The sequence below is a fragment of the Manis pentadactyla genome, chromosome 4 (assembly GCF_030020395.1).
Source record: "Manis pentadactyla isolate mManPen7 chromosome 4, mManPen7.hap1, whole genome shotgun sequence".
Lineage (NCBI taxonomy): Eukaryota > Metazoa > Chordata > Mammalia > Pholidota > Manidae > Manis > Manis pentadactyla.
Window position 1 is genome coordinate 171977995 of NC_080022.1, and position 18655 is coordinate 171996649.

General features: G+C 50.3%; 2 protein-coding genes across 10 annotated transcripts; both read right to left on the bottom strand.

The window, feature by feature from the left end:
- Nucleotides 1-4962: 4962 nt before the first annotated feature.
- Nucleotides 4963-6999, bottom strand: HEXIM1 (HEXIM P-TEFb complex subunit 1). The gene has a single exon (XM_036882966.2). It carries the CDS (start codon nucleotides 6325-6327, stop codon nucleotides 5248-5250), a length of 1080 nt encoding a protein of 359 aa, XP_036738861.1. The 5' UTR covers nucleotides 6328-6999; the 3' UTR covers nucleotides 4963-5247.
- A 3867-nt stretch (nucleotides 7000-10866) lies between these two features.
- ACBD4 (acyl-CoA binding domain containing 4) lies at nucleotides 10867-17502 on the bottom strand. Of its 9 annotated transcripts, none has more exons than XM_036882969.2 (11): nucleotides 17262-17502; nucleotides 16747-16876; nucleotides 16368-16488; nucleotides 16213-16297; nucleotides 15796-15916; nucleotides 15458-15544; nucleotides 15070-15140; nucleotides 14907-14985; nucleotides 14076-14206; nucleotides 11488-11606; nucleotides 10867-11129 (listed from the first exon to the last, which is right to left on the bottom strand). In XM_036882969.2, exons 2-11 carry the CDS (start codon nucleotides 16832-16834, stop codon nucleotides 10982-10984), a joined length of 1050 nt encoding a protein of 349 aa, XP_036738864.2. In that variant the 5' UTR covers nucleotides 16835-16876; nucleotides 17262-17502; the 3' UTR covers nucleotides 10867-10981. The 9 variants fall into 9 exon arrangements, with proteins under 9 accessions (XP_036738864.2, XP_036738862.2, XP_036738863.2 ...); XM_036882967.2 differs by having other exon boundaries at nucleotides 11488-11609; nucleotides 17262-17482; XM_036882968.2 differs by having other exon boundaries at nucleotides 11488-11609; nucleotides 14907-14982; nucleotides 17262-17472.
- Between the last annotated feature and the right edge of the window lie 1153 nt (nucleotides 17503-18655).

The following is an 18655-nucleotide window of genomic DNA, read 5'->3' on the forward strand; positions in this document are numbered from 1 at the left end:
ATCATTCTGAAGCCTTTGGCCTTAGTAGCAAGAACCTTAAAGGTTCTTCAGAACCAAAGCCCTGTTTCTCCTATTAATATATGTATATTTTTTAAGTTGTAAGAGTGACAGTTCCATAGCTTGAACTGTTTTCTCCTACCCCCAGATATTCTTGGGGAAAGTCTTAGAACTAGGTTGCAAAAAAATATGATCATCGTTGACTTGGGTTCTTAATCCAGAATTTGAACCACTTACCCCTAAAAAGAAGCTTCAGTACACTTGATTTGTACTGTAGGTCGACTTTTGGCTTATGTTGTTTTCATTTTACACTGATCTACAGGTCAAGATGTGAGTTGGGAAACTACTTGGTAGGAGTTAAGTTAAATAGTCACAGGAGCTGAAAGTACTCTGTGGTTCTTCTGTCAAGAATTTAATGAAGGAGGATCCTAGAGCCTCTTGGGGCTCCATTGTGAAGTAATCTAGTTAAGCCTCTGGATGCTACCAAGTGAAGAATACTGTTCCAAGTGCAGAAACTGGTTATTTGTACAGTTGAAAACTTATCTTTAAGGGTTGACCATAACCATTCCTTGGTAAGAAAAGTTTGGAATATAACTAATTTATGAGGGGTCCTTTGGTTATGAACTGAGCAAAACCCAGGACTGGAAGTTAGGAACTCTAAGTTCTATTTGTGTGTGCGCTGCCAGTGACTTGATAGGCTTGGCTAGAGACCAAATCTGAGGATGAGACCAGGCTGGCATTTTGTTGCTGAGTCTGTTGTTCATCTAATGTTCATCCAGACCTTCAACTTCCTCCTCAGCTCTCTCCTTTCAGATGAGTTGCTTTGTAGTTTATGATAAATTGGTCAAACCCTATATACCTCAGTTTCCTAATTTGAAGTGGTATCAGTGCTGCCTCCCTCATAAATACCTTGAAGAGTAATCACTTTGGAAGCTATGTAAGTAAACATTTACTCGCTATAACTTCATTATTTGGGAACTTTAGAACTTAATGCTTCAAAGGCTATTTGGGGCAGTTGGGAGGCCTGCCTTACCTAAGTGTGGCCTTTGTTGCCCATGGCAGCATAAAGGTTGGCTATCCAGATAAGCTGAAGGAGGGTCAGTTTTCCTGGGTACCAAGAAGTTGTTACAGTGATGTCCTTGACATGTACATTTGCCTGGTGGCTTACTCCTGGCGACCTGTGGCCATGTGTGAGCAGGATTCCTTGATAGAGGGAGGAGTGGATTCTTTACAGCTGTCCTCTTTATGATGAAGATGCTTGCTTCTGAACTATTTGGTTTCTACAGTTAATCAATTTTTTACACTCTATGTCTGGCTCTCCCCATCCTCTTCTGTCTTTTCTCCTTTTAAGTTGTTAAAATGTTTGCTATTTATCAAGTACACTTAGTAATTATAACTAGAGGGAGAACTGACTTCTCAGACACATTCCCCTCCATCCTCCAGTCTAGGCTTCTGCCTGTGCCTAAAAGTTGTACTGGAGTTCTTCAGGTATGCAGAATTCTGTGTTTAAACAGGTTTCAGAACTTCAAATTATTCTCTGACCCTCTGGAGGCTAGGACAAGTGATGCTATCAGTTTCTCAAATTCTTGTGCTTGGAGCTGCCTAAAGCCCCTACAGTTTTCCTTCGGGAATACCCTTTTTGCTCATTGCAGACCCAGGGCTTTTTAACACTTAACACAAAGTCAGTGGAAGTGTCAAATAAAATGTGATTTCAGGTGAGAATTTACAATCCCCTTCTGAATTTCTGCTTTTCTTGAAAAAAGTGTTTAAGCCACATATAACTGCTCTGTGAGTTATATCGAGAGATCACACTAGCTATTTCAAAAGACTTGCCAATAGTTTACTGTAGCAGCTCAACCATTTGAAAGAATTTTGTTGGTATGCAAAGGTTTATTAGTAAACTAGGATTCTTGCTGTTGCCCATGTAGTTGCATCATTTGTCATAATTGAACTGCCTCTAACACCCAAGAAAAAGTTTATTCAGGAGGATTTGTGAGAGCTAAATTATTGATCTGCCTAAACCCAGCCTTTGTTTTTTCAATGAGAAATGGATTGAGGTTGTAAGCTTTCCAATATTCAAAGACGACTGGCAAAAAATTGGCCCAAGATTGAATCTTTGCCTCTTTGTATATTTTGTTCCACTTGCAGAGTAGGACTATTACCCTTTGGTCAGCAGATCCCACTGTGTGCAGGGCTTGAATTTGACATTTTCCTTCTTTTAAAAATTACCTTTGTTTCAAGCATCAATCATTTATACTTTGAGAAATAATAGTAATGAGGAATTTTATTCCGGTGAACTTGTCAAATATGAAAAATACGTTTTTTTAAAAAACCCACAAACTCAAGTGTACTTAGGCACACATACTATCTTAATTAACTCTAGCCAAATTTTCCATCACACTGTTGTGAATATTTGTTGCCAGCTGGTCTTAAAAATGGTACTTGACATTTGTATAGCACATTTTCATGCTATCTTGTTGAGTCCTTATAAATTATGTAAAATAGTCATGGCCCCATTTTACTGATGAAGAATGAGGCACAGAGAGTTTGAGATGTGTCCAGGGTTGTACTGTTAGTTTATGTTAAAATTATGACTAGGACCCTGGATTTTTGACTCCTAGTCTGGACTAATTTGTATGTTTCCTTTAGAGATACCTCATCTATTTTTTTTTTCCCCTGAATTAAACCCATCTGTGACTCCTGGTTTTCTGTCCCACAAACTGAAATCTAAAGAGTACTGTCTCTGGAGGGCTACTTTATGTTAGAGGCTAGCCCAAGGAAAGTTTTCCTTACTCAAAGGAGGATCAAGTTATCGTGCCAGCTGTCTCAAAGTTTGGGAACCAGTTTGCCCTGGCTGGATAACCAGGCTCCAGTATGAGAAAGGGAACAAATCAATTGCCTATGTGTAAACTTGGTCTTTTGAGCAGCTGTTAAAACGTTTGGCAGAGAGCACGTTAGTGAAAGGTTAGAGTGGGCTTGAGGACTGTTTGTCATCACAACCCCCTGATAATATAGGTAATTGAGAGCAATTATATGCTAGGGTAGTGTTTCAGTAGCAAGTGTTGATAGAAAACTGAAATTTCACACAAACCTCATCATTCTGAGAACAGAAATGCAATATAAAATGCCAGTGTCTTTGAATGCAGAATTCAGAAAGTTGTGTATTTGAAGGTAAGTTAGTAATTTATGAATTACCGAAAATTAAATATTTGCATATTTTTAAAGACTGAATTTGTCTAAAAGTAAAACTTTTTTCTGATAAATGCACTTACAGTGTCTTTCCAAGACTAGTAACAGTAGGGAAAACAAGATTGTTTTACTTAAATCCATCTTAAGAGGTTCTAGAATCTGAGATTATCACTGTTGCATGAGTCAAAGTGAAGCTCTTGCTCAGCACTGTAAAGCCAGAGGGCAGTGTTGTTGCCAGTCCACCAAGCAGCATGATGTCATAGCAGAAGGGAAATTTAACACCAGGAAACTATTTTAAAATAGACGTTTAATGTAATTTTTAGGCCAAATGAAAAACTGATCAGTCATCATCTGTAGTGGACTGCCAGGATAGGGCCAGCTCAGTCCAGCTTTGAAAGCCCTGAGTCAGTCTTGACCAGGATAATTTCCCTTGTTTCATTGATTAGTGAATGCTGCTTATGCATCATAACATGCATTTCACTCTTGAAATTCCCCCCCATCTCCACTATTTCATTTAACTGCAGAAGCAAGCTCCCCAATGGGAGGTATCTTTTCCCTGCAGGGGTTCTCAATTTCCAAGGAGTTTGACAATCTCATCATTCTCTTGAACCCGCTACCCAGAAAAATGTACATGTAACACAAGTCTACATAAAATTTCATGGGGTCCATGTACCCCAAGGCCCCCTATGGTTTATAAGGCCCCAAGTTGAGGAGCCCTTGTGCTCATGATTTGAGCAATACAGTGGCCCTAGGGAAATACTGATACAGGGTAGGGGTGGAGACGGGCCTGGGTTAACTATGGTGGCAGGAGGGAGCAATCATGATTTCTTACTAGTGTGATTTTGGGGCAGCAGTTAATTCCCAGGGCCTCCCACATTTTCAAGAGCAGAACTCAAGAACTTAAAGCAGCTATCAGCACAGTCTAGGAGACTTGAGAGTAGTGTCCACAGGGAATGTGCTGGTTTCCCCTCAGCCCCTAAGGACTTAACTCCTTAACCACCAGCCTTTGATCCTCCTGGAAAGGTGGGCAGCGTTGTTGTTTTGCGGGGTGGGGGTGGGGGGTATCGGGAGCACCTAAATACTGGATAATTAGGTCTAGTCCTTGGAATGCCCCGACCATTTTCCTCTATAAATCCAATATTCCCTATCTCCAAACATCTTAACATAAAGAGCTGCCCCACAAGTTTATCCAGCCATTGCTTGCACTAAGAATGCAAGAGCTTCTTGCAAGCATCCAGAAAACTCCTTACAGCCTTAGTGGGGAGAGGGGAGGGATTACTAAAAATTTATTTGTGAGAATGAAATGAGCATGTCAGTTGTCTAACTGCCAAACTAGGTTTACATTTTAATAGACGTGAATGGCTACTGAATAGAATTAAACTTTAATCTTCTGATTGTAGCCACTTTTTGCTCCCAAAACACCCAAACTGGTTCATTTCTCCAGCATCAAGAAAACCAAGGCATTAGAAAGCAAGCAAAGATTAAGTATTGAAGATAGTTAAGTCTTCATATTTTGCTTGACCTGTACACTATGCCACACAGAAACCTATTCAAGGGAAAAATTTGGCAAATTGAAAATTCACCCATATAAGATTTTTTTTTTTTGAAAACGATAAATTTAATGACTTTACCCTCCAAAATGCAATCACATAAATCAGTATTGTTTTGAATTAGCTCTAGCAATCACACTGCAACTTACATTTACAAATATTATTTATTATAATGAGTGAATTTAATGGTTCTCAGATTTGGCCATCTTATAGCGCCCTTTAAGGAAACAGAAAAATGCATTTTATAACTTGGTCAAATTACTTACACATTAAAAAAAACTTCTAAAAAGGAAAACAAAGAAAGCAACCCTTCAGTTTCACATAAAGAATAGGAAAAAGCACACAAGCTACATCATAGCTAAATTTACCAAATAAACCAAAGCTAGGGGGAATTTCTTTTCGGATTATGTGTCATTAAAAAGGACCACTGTCTTATATACACATGTATATAATGTTACATTCTCTATCAGTGTAAAAAGTCCCCATTACCCCCTCCCCCCCAAAAGTTTGTCTAGTCTCCGAACTTGGCCAAGGGCGCTCGCTCCTGCTGCCGGTGCAGTTCGTTCTCTGTCAGCAGCTGGAGGTTCTCGGCGCGCAGCCGGGCCAGCTCCAGCTCCAGCTCCCGCACACGCGCGTCGTCGCCACCCAGTCGCTTGCTTTCCAGCCGCAGCCGGTTATTCTCGTCCTCCATGCGCGAGAGGCACTTCTCCAGCTCCAGGTACTCCTTGATGAGCTCCTGCTTGCTCATGTTTTGCAAGCTCTCTGCGTGGTACCGCTCGTACGTCTCCGAGAAGTCCCGCTGCAGAAACTCGCTGCCATCTCCTCCCATCCCGTCGCTGCCCCCATCCTCCTCGCCCGCTTCTTCCATAAAGTCCTCATCGCTGGTGTCGTCGGATTTGGCGGCGGCCCGCCTTGGGTACAGGCCGGTTTTGAGATCTGGCTCCTCCTGGTCGTGATCATCCATGAGAAACTGAGTGGTGTTATAGGGCGCGACTGGCTGGCCCTTGGCAAACATCTCGGCTCGAATCCTTGAAGCTCGCAGGCTCTGTTTCTCGTCAAACTTTTTCTTCTCCTCCCAGGTCAGCTTGTAGTACGGTTTCCAATGCCGTTTCTTCTTGGAGGGGCGTCTCCTATGCTTTTTCTTGCCCAGTTGTCTCTGCTGCTGCCCCCACGCCTCTTCGCCCATTGCGGCAGGAGCCCCCAACTTGTTGGCTTCAGAGTCAAGACACGGCTGGGTGAGCGCCTCGGCCTCGGGCCTCGGTTCCCCGCCGGCTGCCGGTGGGGGAGTCCCACCAGCGGACAGGTCATCCCCATTCTGGCCCTTCTCACCCACTTCCGGACAGCTAGGTTCTGGATAGACCTGGGTCTGCAGAGGTGGTGGCTGGCGCTCCAGGGTCCCTTCCCCCTCCTGCTCCCGACCGCCACCCGATCGGGGGGACGCTCTCGGTTGCCACCTACTGTCCTTCTCGGGCACACGTTCCTCTGCTCCTGGGGGGCGATCCGGATTCCGCTCTTCGTGGACAGCATCAGCACCTGTACAGTTGCTAGTTTGAGGCTTATGCTGATATTCTGACAGAAGTGGCTCGGCCATGTTGATATAGTCCTCTTCTCGAAGTTTGAAAATTGTGGGCTGTAAGTCCTTAAGGAAAAAGAGAGGTTTTTCTTTAAAGAAAAAAAATGTTCTCCAATAGTGTCCTCTTCGGTCTGTAATTCTTGCAGCGATGCCTTTCGCCAAACCTGTCAGGAAACTCCAATTGCAATTTCGGGGAACCCAAGTCACTAAAGGGTTAAGCCCCCACAATGCGGGCAGCTTAGCGGGTCCAAGGGGATGCAGCAGCAGTAATGGGCGGAGGAGCGCCCCCACGCCCGAGGAGTTGGTGGGCAAAGCGATGAGATTAAGTCCAACGGGTTAAACCCAGCCCCGAAGGGGTTAAAACTACCAGATGACGCTACCTCCGAGGGGCCGCATCCACAAAGGGTTAAGTCCCCTGCCGCAGAGCCCACAAGGGGTTAAAGTCCCAGAGTCACCTCCTCCCACTTCCACGGGTGTCGCTCCAACCCGAACTCCCAGTTCCCTAGGCCCGGCCGGAGCCTCAGCCGAGGACAGACAAACTCATCTCCCCTTTGGCTCGAAGCTCTGCTCTCCTCAGTTCTCCGCCTCCTCTTTTCCTCCCTCCCTTCCTCCCTCCTCCCCCTTCCTACGGCTCCTCTTCCGCCTCCTCCCCCGACTTCCCCTCCCAACCTTCCACTCCACCTGCCAACTTCCAACTGCTGCCTCCCAGCACTCTGCGCCCCTTTTATATAGAAGCCTGTTCGCCCCGCCTACGCGCATGCGTAGCGGAGTCCCTATCGCAGGAAGATGGGAGTCGTAGTTCCCATCTTTCAGGCCCGCGGTCCTCGCGCGCCGTGCGACGTAGCCAATCCCAGAACGTGTAGGGAGCGTCTTCCAGGACACCTCCTTCCATCGCTTATCCCTTGCTAAAGAAATGTGAGTGACCATTGGTCAAGAGGCAGACGCCTTGCGATTGTCAAGACCAATTGCAGAGAAGATGGGGCGGGTTCTGGACCGTACCATTCTGCTTCAGGAATACGAGAAGATTCTATGGCTTCTACGGGTTCACACGGAATAGTTTTATGAAAAGGTGCGTTTTAAAGGCTATTACCGTATATCTGTCCTCAGCGTAAGGGTTCTGAAGATAATAAACACTTGTTAACGAAAGCGAAAATGGTTTATTCCTAAAAAGTAGTCCCTAACGTGTAAAAAAGGATTAAATCGTATAAAGAGAGATGTTGGCCCACAGCTAATAACTTTTGATTCTTAAGATTTTAGTAATGGTTTTAAGTTGTGTGGTTAGTGCCTGGGACTGACATTTGCGGAAGAATATTAAATATTTCATAAAAAAAAAGAACAGCGCATGAAGAAGTAAACAAATGAGGATAAAAAGTCCCGCCTTAAAGGGAAAGTGTGACTGCTCTAGCGCAACAACCTCGCACTAGGCCTCAGAAGATGAGAAGGCAGGTTCGAGTCCCGGGTGACGTCCACCCTCGGACTGGCCTTGGGACCCCAGGGCGACTCCCACCCCCAGACTAATCTTCCAGGGCGGTCGCTGCGCCAAGGACCCTGCAAAATGGTGGGCATTGCCCGAGCCCCTCACTTGGACCGGGATCCGGGAAGCGTCGGGTGTGAGCCCAGGGTTCCCCCGAGACCCGGGGCGGGAAGGCCTCGCCCCGGAGCCTCGGCTTCTGTTGGAAGAAAATGGCCTCCTGGGGTCAACTTGGTTTCTTTGCTTCGAGCCCACTGAGCTGACCGGGAACGTTTTCTGAGAAAGGGACCGGGGAGTCTGGGCCAGCTGATGAGCCTTCTGGTTGGGGAAGGATTCGAAATTAATAACCAGTTTAAATAATAAACACTAACTGGCCAAGAGAGAAGGGGGTGTCATCAGCAGGGGTTCTTCCTTATCGATAGGCTCTGGGCAACATCGGGAGGGAAACAACCAGAGGCTTCCCCGAGGAGGAGGCCTTTCTCAGAAATGGAGGCAGGGGCATTTGGCCCGGTACTGTGGTGTAGATTAATGGGAGAAGAAGGCGCGATATATTCTTGAGAAAATTACCCGTATTCCAAGCTCCTGCCCAGAGCTCAGGGCCTAGGAAATAGCCCAAACCCTCTGCTCGAATCACTTGGGCCTAAAACCTGAGTGTAATCTCAATTTCTCCTTGCCACACACCCAATGACCCATCCTTCTTTCTTCCTTATTAGCAATGTCTTACATTCCAACTTTTTTGCACCGTGTAACGTTTTTAACACAGAGAACCATTGATCCCCACCACAGCCCAGTGAGTTAAGCAGGGTAGAATTATTGACTCCCTATTAGAGATAAGAAATCTGTAAGACTCAAGTGAAACGACTTGTCCAAGGTCATACAACAAAGTGGCAGTTCCTGCTAGAGCAAAGGTGTTTGTGTCCCCGTGCCATTTTCTTTCTGTCAAACACAAAATTACCTTTTTTCTCAAGAAGTCTGGACTTAGTTTCTCTTCATTGCCTACTGCTTCAACCTAATAAAAGGCACTTATTTATTTCTTCATCTAACAAACATCTGTTAGAAAGGCACAATGATGAATAGAATGTTATCTCTGCTGTTCATGGATTGTGTGGAGAGGCCATCAGCCACAGGGAGCCAAAATGGCAGGAGAAGAAAATCTCTGCAGGAGCTTGTGAGCCAACATGCTTAGGAGTTAAGAATTGTGGACAGGTTTCTTGGGGAGGTGACATCCCGGCTGTCTCTGAAGGATGCACAATTTTCAGGCAGGGTGGCATGAAGCAGCGCGTTCTATGAACAGCAAGAACCATGTCCAAAGACACTTGTCTGGGAACTTGTGAATGGTTCTGTGGGGGAAGTGGTGATCAGCATGCCTAAAGGGAGAGGCAAACAGGAGTGCCTCTGGGGCACATACAGATGTTTTAAAATCAACTGTCCCAGCCTGTTTTCCCTGGCCTTTCAAGAACTCAGGTCTATCTGAAAAGCCTGCCCTTCTCTGTGGTGCTTCATTAGTCCTGCAGGAGGCTCCCTCTAAGAGCTGCCCCTCTCAATGAGAACTCTCTGAGTAAAAAAATTTTGCAGATTACTTGACTGGGACTCAGAGACTTCTAAACTTTTGCCACATTTTCAGACTCTAGAGGACTCCTGTGTACTCTCAATCGGGATTTGAAGGTACAGCTGAGTCCAGCCTCAGTTTATTGGATGGGGCTCAACTGAATGGGTTCATTTGTCATGGATAGGGTGACCAGACTGGTAAGTTGTGGAATTCTAGAATTTTGCCAAACAAGAGACCAGGCACCTTGATATTAGCTGAGTTTTAACCCTTTGCCAGGCATTTTATATGTCTTGGTCATTTAAACACCAGGACTGATTTATTATGAAGAGCTCTTCATCCTTATTTCACAAGCAAGGCAATCCAGGCTCAGAACGCTTAATGTGCCCAAGTCACAGCCAGTGTGTGCAAGTGGTGGAGGTGTGCACCCCCAGGCCTGCAACCCCAGCACCACTTTGTTGCCTGTCCCACTGTCCTCATGTCCGTTTTTAACACAGCGATTTACTCAGCCTCTCTGCTTAACCTGGGCTGGACCCCGAAGTAACAAGGCCTGTGTGTCTCCAAAGCAGACGCTCTCCCCGCTGTGAGAGGACTGACGGGAGGGAGTTTGGGAGTTTAAAGTTCTCCAAGGAGGGGCCTTCAAAACTGTCTGTTCCAAACCAAGGGGGTAAGAAGGTCCAGGATCCCAGGTGGTGGCAGCTACAGGGGGCTCAAAGCTGCTGCGGCCTCCACGGATGGGGACTCTGGCCAGTGGCCTCTGAGGCACCAACACTAGCAGGCACTCAGAGCGGCGGGTTCCCAGCCTAATATGGGTCCGTGGCTTACAGCCTGGGGACGATAGGGCTGGCGCTGATCAGAATGGAGCCAAAGCTGCCAGGCGCTGAGAAAAGTAAGTTCGCAGCCCGAGCAGCCTGCAGCAACCGGCGTTCCCGGAGGTCTTTGCCCCAGCAGGGATTCTGCCCACCCCGACAGGGGCTCCCGCGCAGGGCCCCGTCCCCCACTCCTCAGGGCGGGGCAGGACGAAGCTCCCGCTGGGTCTTGGCCTTCCAGAAAATTCCCTGTGAAAGCCTAAGCTTGGATGTCTCGGGGAGGAGCATTGGGAGCGGGCTGCCGAGGACGGGGAAGTGGGCGTGGGCACTTCCGTGGCCCGGGTCTTGGGAACCCCCACCCACGCCCAGCGCGAGGAGCAAGGCGGCAGCCGCCCCATCCCCGCCGGGTTCCTCTCCTCCCCGCCACCCCCAAGTCGCCGGGCCCCCCGACGGAGCCGCACTCTTCGCCTCGCCGCCCGGAGCCGCAGAGGGCCCCCACCCCGCCCGCGGTGTCCCCGCTCCCCGCCGCCCCCGCCTCCCCTGCAGACCCAAGTCTGTGTGTCGCTGTGTTCCCATCACTTGCCCCGGGAGGAGGGGAAATCTACCTCCAAACACTGACCTCTGGCCTCCCCGGCCGACTGCCGTCCGCGGGCCTTTGGGGAGGGGGCAGGGAAGGAGCTGTCCCTCGTGCGAGCCAGATCGGCTTTCCTTACCCCATAGGGGCCCGGACGGCAGAAGAGTAAGGTTTTATTTTATTTAGTGAAACATTCATCGGTAAGTGTATCTTCAGTGAAGACGTCCTGAGTATGTGCGGCGGGGGTGGGGAGGGAGGCCAGCAAACCGAGCTCATTGCCCTCCTCTAGGGCCTGCCCTCCCCACCTTCCCCCAGCTCGGCCGGGCCTCCGGGCCTCGTCCCGCAGCCTCCCAGCCAATCATTCTTCCAGGCCCCGGCCCAAGTCCCAGCTGGCCCCAGAACCGCCTCCACTGGGAGAGGCTAGGGTGGAAGGAGAATCAGGTGACCCGACGGTGAAGAGCGCGGAGCCTGGGCCCGGGCAGCCCCGCCCCCGAGTCACGGGCCCACCCAGAACCTGGGACTGGCACCACTCCTGCAGCCTTCCCAGGGAGACTGGGGTTAGGGGAGCGGGCGTCCAAGTGAAGCTGCAGGGAAGGGTGGGGTCTTATCCCGCACCCCATTAGGGGAGGGGTGCCAAGGCAACCACTGGGTGGTGGGAGGAACCGCGGTTAATGCTGTTCTCCTAAACCCTAGGAAGGCTCAGGGCACAGCAGGACAGGGGGCTCATAGCCTCCTCAGTTGGCTGAAGAGCCCCCCCACCCCCGTCACTGACAGTCACCTCTTCTGGGTCCGAAACTGTCGGAAGAGCCACTGGACGATGAAGGGCCACAGGAGAAAGAAGAGCAGCGTGCGGCCCGAGAGCCGGAGGGGCCAAGGCTGGGCACTGGGCAGACGCCTCTGCTGCCAAGAGGAAAGGATTTAGGGGCCAGCCCAGGCATCAGCACAGACTGGGCCTGCCTTAGAAACCTGTTTCCAGAATTCAGTGGGAATGTCTGCCTCCCTGAGATTGTGAGGACTGGGACAGAGAAAACCATACCCCAAAACAGCACTACCAGAAAGGAAGGGATCCTGGGGTTCCCAAGGTGTCCCTGACAGTTGAGCCCCACCTCCCTCCCACATCTTCTTGTCCCAGGGCAATCCCAGCTGCCAAGAGGGTTGGAGGCTGGTGGAGGCATTGGCTTCTAGGCTGTCTCCTCTGAAGCACAAAGCAGTGACCCTGTTGGTGTAGCCCAAAGACCCCATATTGTAAAGGATGTGCCACACATTTCAAATGAGGACCCTGGTTGCCCAGATTTTTAGAGTCTGAATATCATTCTCTGCTTAAAGGAGCCAGGGCTTCTTGGAGTGGTACAGGGAAGGTAGATGTGAATGTGGGGCATATTGTACTAGAAAGCAAAGAAGCGTTTAAAGATTAATCAGGTAATGGGTGTAAGAACAGAAGACCCAGTTTAGAAGGGTCTCTGCTACCAAAGTTGTGACAATCTGTGTATCAAAATAAATAAATAAATTACAGTTGCTTGAAATACTGAATCTTTCAAATCCATGATTCCATAATGACACCCAAAAAGAGAGAAAGTTGGAAATTTGTCACCAAGGCAAATCAACTCCTTACTTTAAAAATAGATAATTGAAGAGAAAGAATTAAGTGTTTATTCTGCCTTGGTATAAGGGCACTGTATTTCAGGGAGGTCCTAGATTTGCCTGGATCATGGAAATGCTACAGAAAAATGGCAGTGAATAAAAGTAAAAGGAATAATAGAATTTAAATGTCAACATTTTTTTTTTTGCAACCACTAAATAATTAATCCAGGTGAGGATTATCTATCAATTGTTGTCAAAAACTGTGTGGCAAATGGGACTGATGGGGGACTAGACATCCCCTGGCTGCAAGAGGAAAACATGACTTCATACTGGTAGGACAGACTGTCACTCCTTCATCCGTGCTAGAATCATTAACAGTGGGACATCCAGATAGGCATCCCCTGATGTGAAGAACATCACTTCTGACATAACCTGGTCATGTAAACTAGCCACGAGGAGGGTGTAATCAGACCAACCCAAAAAGTGAGCATGCTATAGGGCCACTGGCCCGGTCTCAGTAAGCCAATAGCAAGGAAAAGGGACTGGCGTAGATCAAGAGTCTGAAAGGACAGAGGAACCAGGTGCAGCATGTGCTCCTGGACTGGCAGCTGGAAAAAGCAACTTCAGGACAACTGGGAAGATCTTAGTTTGGATTGGGTATTTGATGACATGAAGGATTTAATTATTGTGTGTGACATAATGTAGTTTTGGCTAGGTAGTAGTGTGTTCTGATTTTTAGAGATGCAAAGTCAAGAATTTTAAGGTAGAAACCTTTAAAATTTTTGACATATAAAATTAGTAAAAGGTAAAATAAGGAAAGCCTCATGGGGGTGAGTGCTGAAAGAGAGCCACTGTAGATTTGAGGAAATTCCCAACATCCACTGTGCCAATGGGGCGAGGAGTCACCGGGCACTCCCCCACATCCAGCAAGTCGGCGCTCTCCTGCCCCCACCACTCAGGCTTAATAACAGACCTACACAGAGTTGATGGTGGGTGCCAACTTTGGAGGGAGACAGACCTGGGGCCACCCCAGCTCCATCACTTAATGGTAATAATAACACCGAACCCCCTTCGAGAAGACTTTCCTGTGTATTGGGCATTGCAAAAGCACCTAGTTGAATTATCTCATCTAATCCTCACAACAGCTCTGTGAGGTTCTTCCAGGCTGTGTGACTTCAGGTAAATTGCTCAACCCCTCAGAGACTTAGTTTCTCAGCTGTAAAAGGGATATTAAAAGAAACATACAGGGTTGTTGTGTGGATCAAATGAGATAATGCAAATAATGTGTTTGGCACATAGCTGGGGCTTCAGAAGCGGCATCTGTCATTTATTTTGCAGGAGTTTAGGAGCAGAGGTATAAGGAGCAAGCAGATGTAGGAGACGGGGCGGGAGTGAGGGATGCAAGAGTCGAATTGTTTGGGGGCAAACTCTAAATCTGGGAACAGAAATTCAGAGGAGCAAAAGGGACCCCAGCCACAATGCAAAGAGTAGACACATCCTGGCTCTTCCAAAGTGTTGAAATTGGTCCTCATGCTCTGCTTCTCTTCAGGCAAAGGAAGGTAAGAGCAGGAAAAGAGGGCCCTTCCCACCCTCCCAGGGTGGAAGCACTTCAGACCCCCTGACTTCTCTGCTTGCAGCATGGAGCCACACCATTCTCTGGCAAAGGCAGAGATGTGGGCAGGTGAAGAGGTGGGGACAAAGTCAGAAGTGGCTTGATGAAGAAACCAGGATAAAGACCCTCAGCGTTCTGCCCCAAGCTTGCCCTGGGCTTTGGTCAGGGCTCACCTGCTTGGGTGGGTCATTCACGCTCTCCAGGCTCTGGAGTCTCCCCTGGACATCCTGCATGTTCTCCTGCAGTGCCCGAACTGTCCCCACCAGCCACGTATCCAAGTCCTGGGGCCCTAGGAGGCTGCCCTCTGCAGAGCAGACACACAGCGAAGGGCAATCAGGAGACAACTTAGCTGGGGGCAGGAGGTTGGTGGCAGGTCCAGAGAAGAGTAAGAGTAGAGCACAATCTCTTGTACCAAGTATGACTCTTGTGAAGTCCACCTACGTGCCTGAGGAACAGGCTGCCAGGGACTGAATCCCAACATTATACCACTTAGCTGTGTGACTTTGAGCAAGTCAGTAATTTTTCTGAGCTTCATTTCACCATCTGAGAATTAGGGGAAGATGTCATCTCCTTTACAGGGCTGCTTAGTGGAATAAGGGAGATACTATCTATGAAAGTGCCCCTTGTGGGGCATGGCACACTGGAAGTTCTAGAAGGGGATAGGACAGAACTTGTCCTTTGAGAGTCCCAAATGGGAGGCCCAGAGAGAGGATAACTCCCAAGGCCATGTAGCTGGAGATGAGAGAGTCAGGTTAGGACTCCCATCCCAGCTGCCAGCCCAAGGCAGATTCCTGGTGGCCCTCAGGGACAGGAGACCAAGCAGGGACTTTACCCATCCTGGCTGTGCCTGGCTGTTTGGGAACCCTCCCTGGGCAGAGGTTGCTGTCTCCAGGGCCCAACACTGGACTTTCACCTCCAACCCCAGAGGGCAGCCAAGGGAAGGCCTAGGATACCAGAACCATGGGGAAGGGGAGAAGGAGGTGAAGGGCCATGCAGGGGTTCACCTTTCTCTGCAGGGGGCACGGGGCTGTTTCTGGTGGCAGGCTCTCCTCCAGAGGCTCCCTGCTGCTCTGCCAAAACCTGCTGAGATGAGCCACAAGATCCCAGGGTGGGGGTCGAGCAGCCAGGGAGCAGTGGGGTGGGGACGGGATATGGGGGGAGTCTCACCAGCTCAGGCTCCAGCTGTTCCAGGGAATCGCAGAAAACCTCAGAGTCTAGGTCCCTAGGTAGCTGGGACTCTGAGGAGGGTGTGAGTAGGGTTAGTGGCAAGAGGGAGGGTATGAGGGAAGAGAGGGGTGTGCAACTGGGCAGAGGCAACTGTCAGGGCACATTAGAGATTGTGCCACAGGAGGCACAGATGGGCTCACAGAAGTGAGACCCCAGAACAGGGATCCCTGAGCCTGCCTCCTGGTCTTTGGGAGACAGTAGGTCTCAGTGCCTGTGGAGGCATAGCAGGCACAGCGTGGCATCCACCCTTCTCCCCTCCACCTTCCTGGTTGTCCCCCCCTCCCCTGGCCTGGGTTTGGCTGTCTGCCCCTCCTGCCCAGGCACTGACCTGGGCTGGTGGGTGCTGGTTCATTGGGGAGGCAGGGAGGCTCTGCAGCAGCCCCAGCATCTCCATTCAGTACCTTCTCTTTCTGGCCTGCCAAGATGCAGCACCCATAAGTGGGGCTGGGAAGAGGCTGGTGCCTCCCAGTGACATCAGACCCCTGCTCGGCATTAGCTACGAACTCTGCCCGAGACCCACCCCACCAGGGGCACTGGCTGGGGGCCTTACAGGGATGGCACCTGGAGCCTTCTACCCCCAGACCCCCTCCAACTGAGCAGCCCCCCTTAGTTGGACCTAAGAAAGTTCACTCAGCACTTGTGGAGCTCCCAGCCTAGGGGCCTGACCTGTGACCCTTTTTAGGAAGTTTTCCGGGGGCCTTGGCATATCAGGGATCACTTGGTACAGGGGCTCGAAGTAACCAAACATGTCCTCTGCCACCTCACCCAGGGGTACTGTGTCGATCACCTGTGGAGGAAGGCAACTGTTGGGGAGGGGCTGGCCCCTCCTGCCTTCCTATTCCCCTTGAGCTGGGCCCCCTCCACCTGCTCCTGCCCTGTCATACCTCTCTACCCTCTGTCTAGTTAGGGACCAGAGACAGGTGGGGTTGGGGGGTGTCTATGATTTGATGAGCATGAAGATGATAGTTCCTGTGGGGGTGTCAATGGACAGGAAACATAATGGGGGTCAGCACTGAAAGGGCGGGGGGCAGGCCACCTGGCTTAGAGTTTGGGGACAAAGAGGAGCCTGTAGCCTCTCCCTACCTTCTGTGCCACCAGCTTCATCTCAGTGATGTAGGCTGACATGGCCTCCTCCCTGCTCATCTTGCCCAAGCTGTTCCAGGCGTCCCTGAGGGCAGAGGGCTGTGAGAGGCTGGTTGACAGCTGAGGCTTGTTTGCCCAACTGGTGGGGAGCTCACCACTTATATCGTCCAATGGGGTCCCAGAACCCAGGCCGGGGGAGCAGGCAGGGCCCCATGGTAGCCTGCTTGTAGTAGCTGTAGAATCGCAGCATCTCTTCATAGGAGGGGCGGTAAGAGCCTGGGCATGGGGTTAGGGAGTGGAGGGAAGAGTATTACCCCAAGCTCCAAGAGAGTGGGGTGGGGGGTAGAACCACCCTTGGAGAGGACAGAGTATTGAGGGTTCCCACCCAGGGCAGCTGGACAGGACCAGGAGGCAGGGGGGACCACCAGGGAAGCCCAGGCAGGGACTCATCTGCAGAAACTTCAGAGATCAGAGCCTCCTAGGAGGCAGACCCAAGTCATCTTGACCCCTAAATGCGGGTCCCTGTACCCTCACCGTTCTTAGGCAGATTCTGAATGACGCTGACTGCCGCCTGGAACTGTTTCTGGCAGTCCGGTTCTGGGCTTTCGTTCTCAGTACCCATACCCAACTGCTTCGAGCCCTGGGGCCCTGCTTTTGAGCGACTCTGCAAGAACAAGCCTCCGTGTGAATAGGTTTCCCAGGGTCCATCCCAGCACACACCTCTGTAAGCCTGTGATCCACTTTCCAGAGGGGCAGACTAAGCTCTTTAGAGGCCTGAGTGAGATACTCCAGTGTCAGAAGCTCCGGCTGAGAAGACCCCTTTTCCTAACCCAAGGCAGCGTGGGTGGGGGCCAGGGTGGGCGGAGGAGACCTCAGTGGGTGGGTGGAGAAGCAGGTGGCAAGGGTTGCAGTCCCTTTGTAGATGCTTATCTCCAACTTCTAAGACAGGCCAATGGGCAAGCCTAGAGGAGTCAGGGCGGGGCGAACAGTATCCCCCCACCTGGCTCCCTCATACCCCCGGCCTAGCCGCCCGGCCTCCCGGCACTCACCCTGCAGCGCCCACGACCTGGGACACCTGGGTCCTCTCTCGCCACTAGCCGGAGGCTTCCGACTGACCTCAGGGCCAAGTCTGGCCGCGACGGGAAAGCAAGGCAAGCGGGGAAATTTAAACCAATGAGACAGCTCGTTTCAGATTCGGCTTCTGTACCCCAACCACTCAGCGCGGCCTTTTCAGGATTATGCAAATAGTTTAGCTGTGCCTCTCCCAATCAGGCGGGGCGAATCCGTTGGGCGGTTCCCCAATCCTTGACAGCCAAAGGCGGGCGGAAGCGCCCCCCGGTGGACATAGTGAAATGATGCTGAGTCCTCTCGCCCGCTGGTGGAAACCTGTCAGCTGGACCCAGGTCCTGAGGATTCCAGTGAACCAACCCAGCTGTTATTCAGACACTTACCAGGTGCTGGTGATTAAAAAAAAAAAAAGGAGTTATGTCCTGGGGTCAGGGGTTCAGGAGTAGGGACATTGTGTCCCCAGGAACAATTAAGTGCAAGCCAGGAGAAGAATGAGGAAGGTCATTCTTGGAAGAAAGAATTGCAGGATCAAAAGTCCAGAGACGAAGATTTGACATTTAGAAAGATATCCAGAGAGGGGTGGGGACCCAACCAGCATGCAGAATGTCTGCGTCGGGAATATCTGAGAATGGGATAGAGCCTGAAGCAAATAGGAGGCAAATCTAGGTCCAGAGAAACTAAGCTTTCTTTTTGAGAAGCCACGCTCTTGGCCGCCTCCGAGGGGCGCTGTGCGCCCAGTTCTCTGATTCTGACCTAGGGCACTTACAGACAACCCAGACAGGCGTGCACACGCAAGCGTTCGTCCCTGTCCTCCCACTCTTCAACCACAAATATTCCGGTGGCTTCACGTATAGTAAGTGAACACATGACTCGGTACCAGAACCCGCACTTGACGCTCCCCCATGGGTTGATGTCACTGACGTCTATGAAGCGTGCAGCGGCTGTCCCAGGAAAAAGAGCGTGCGCTGGGGTGCCAACCTTTCCAACCCTCGAACCCAGAACCGGGGTTCTGCTAGTGACTCTAGACTTAGCGCCATACCATCTTCTCCTGATCAGTCAACTTCTAGACTTCTACCACTGAGACGACGGCAACTGTCCTGGCACTGACAGAATTAATCCTGTGACATACAGCCAGAGCCTTCCTATCCGCCACCCCTCACTTCCCGCTCCCCCATCCCTAGGGGTCGGGCTGCTGGGCAGCCCACCTCAGCTCCCGAGGTTCTGTCGACTTTCCGGCCCATGGACCCTTGGCCCGGAACCCCGTCCCTGTCTGGCTCCCTTCTGAGGCCTCCTGGCGGGTCAGGGAAAGGGCGGATGGAGAGAGGTCCTGAGTCCGCACTGACTGTGGATCTGGGGAAAGCAGAGGGCGGCCGTG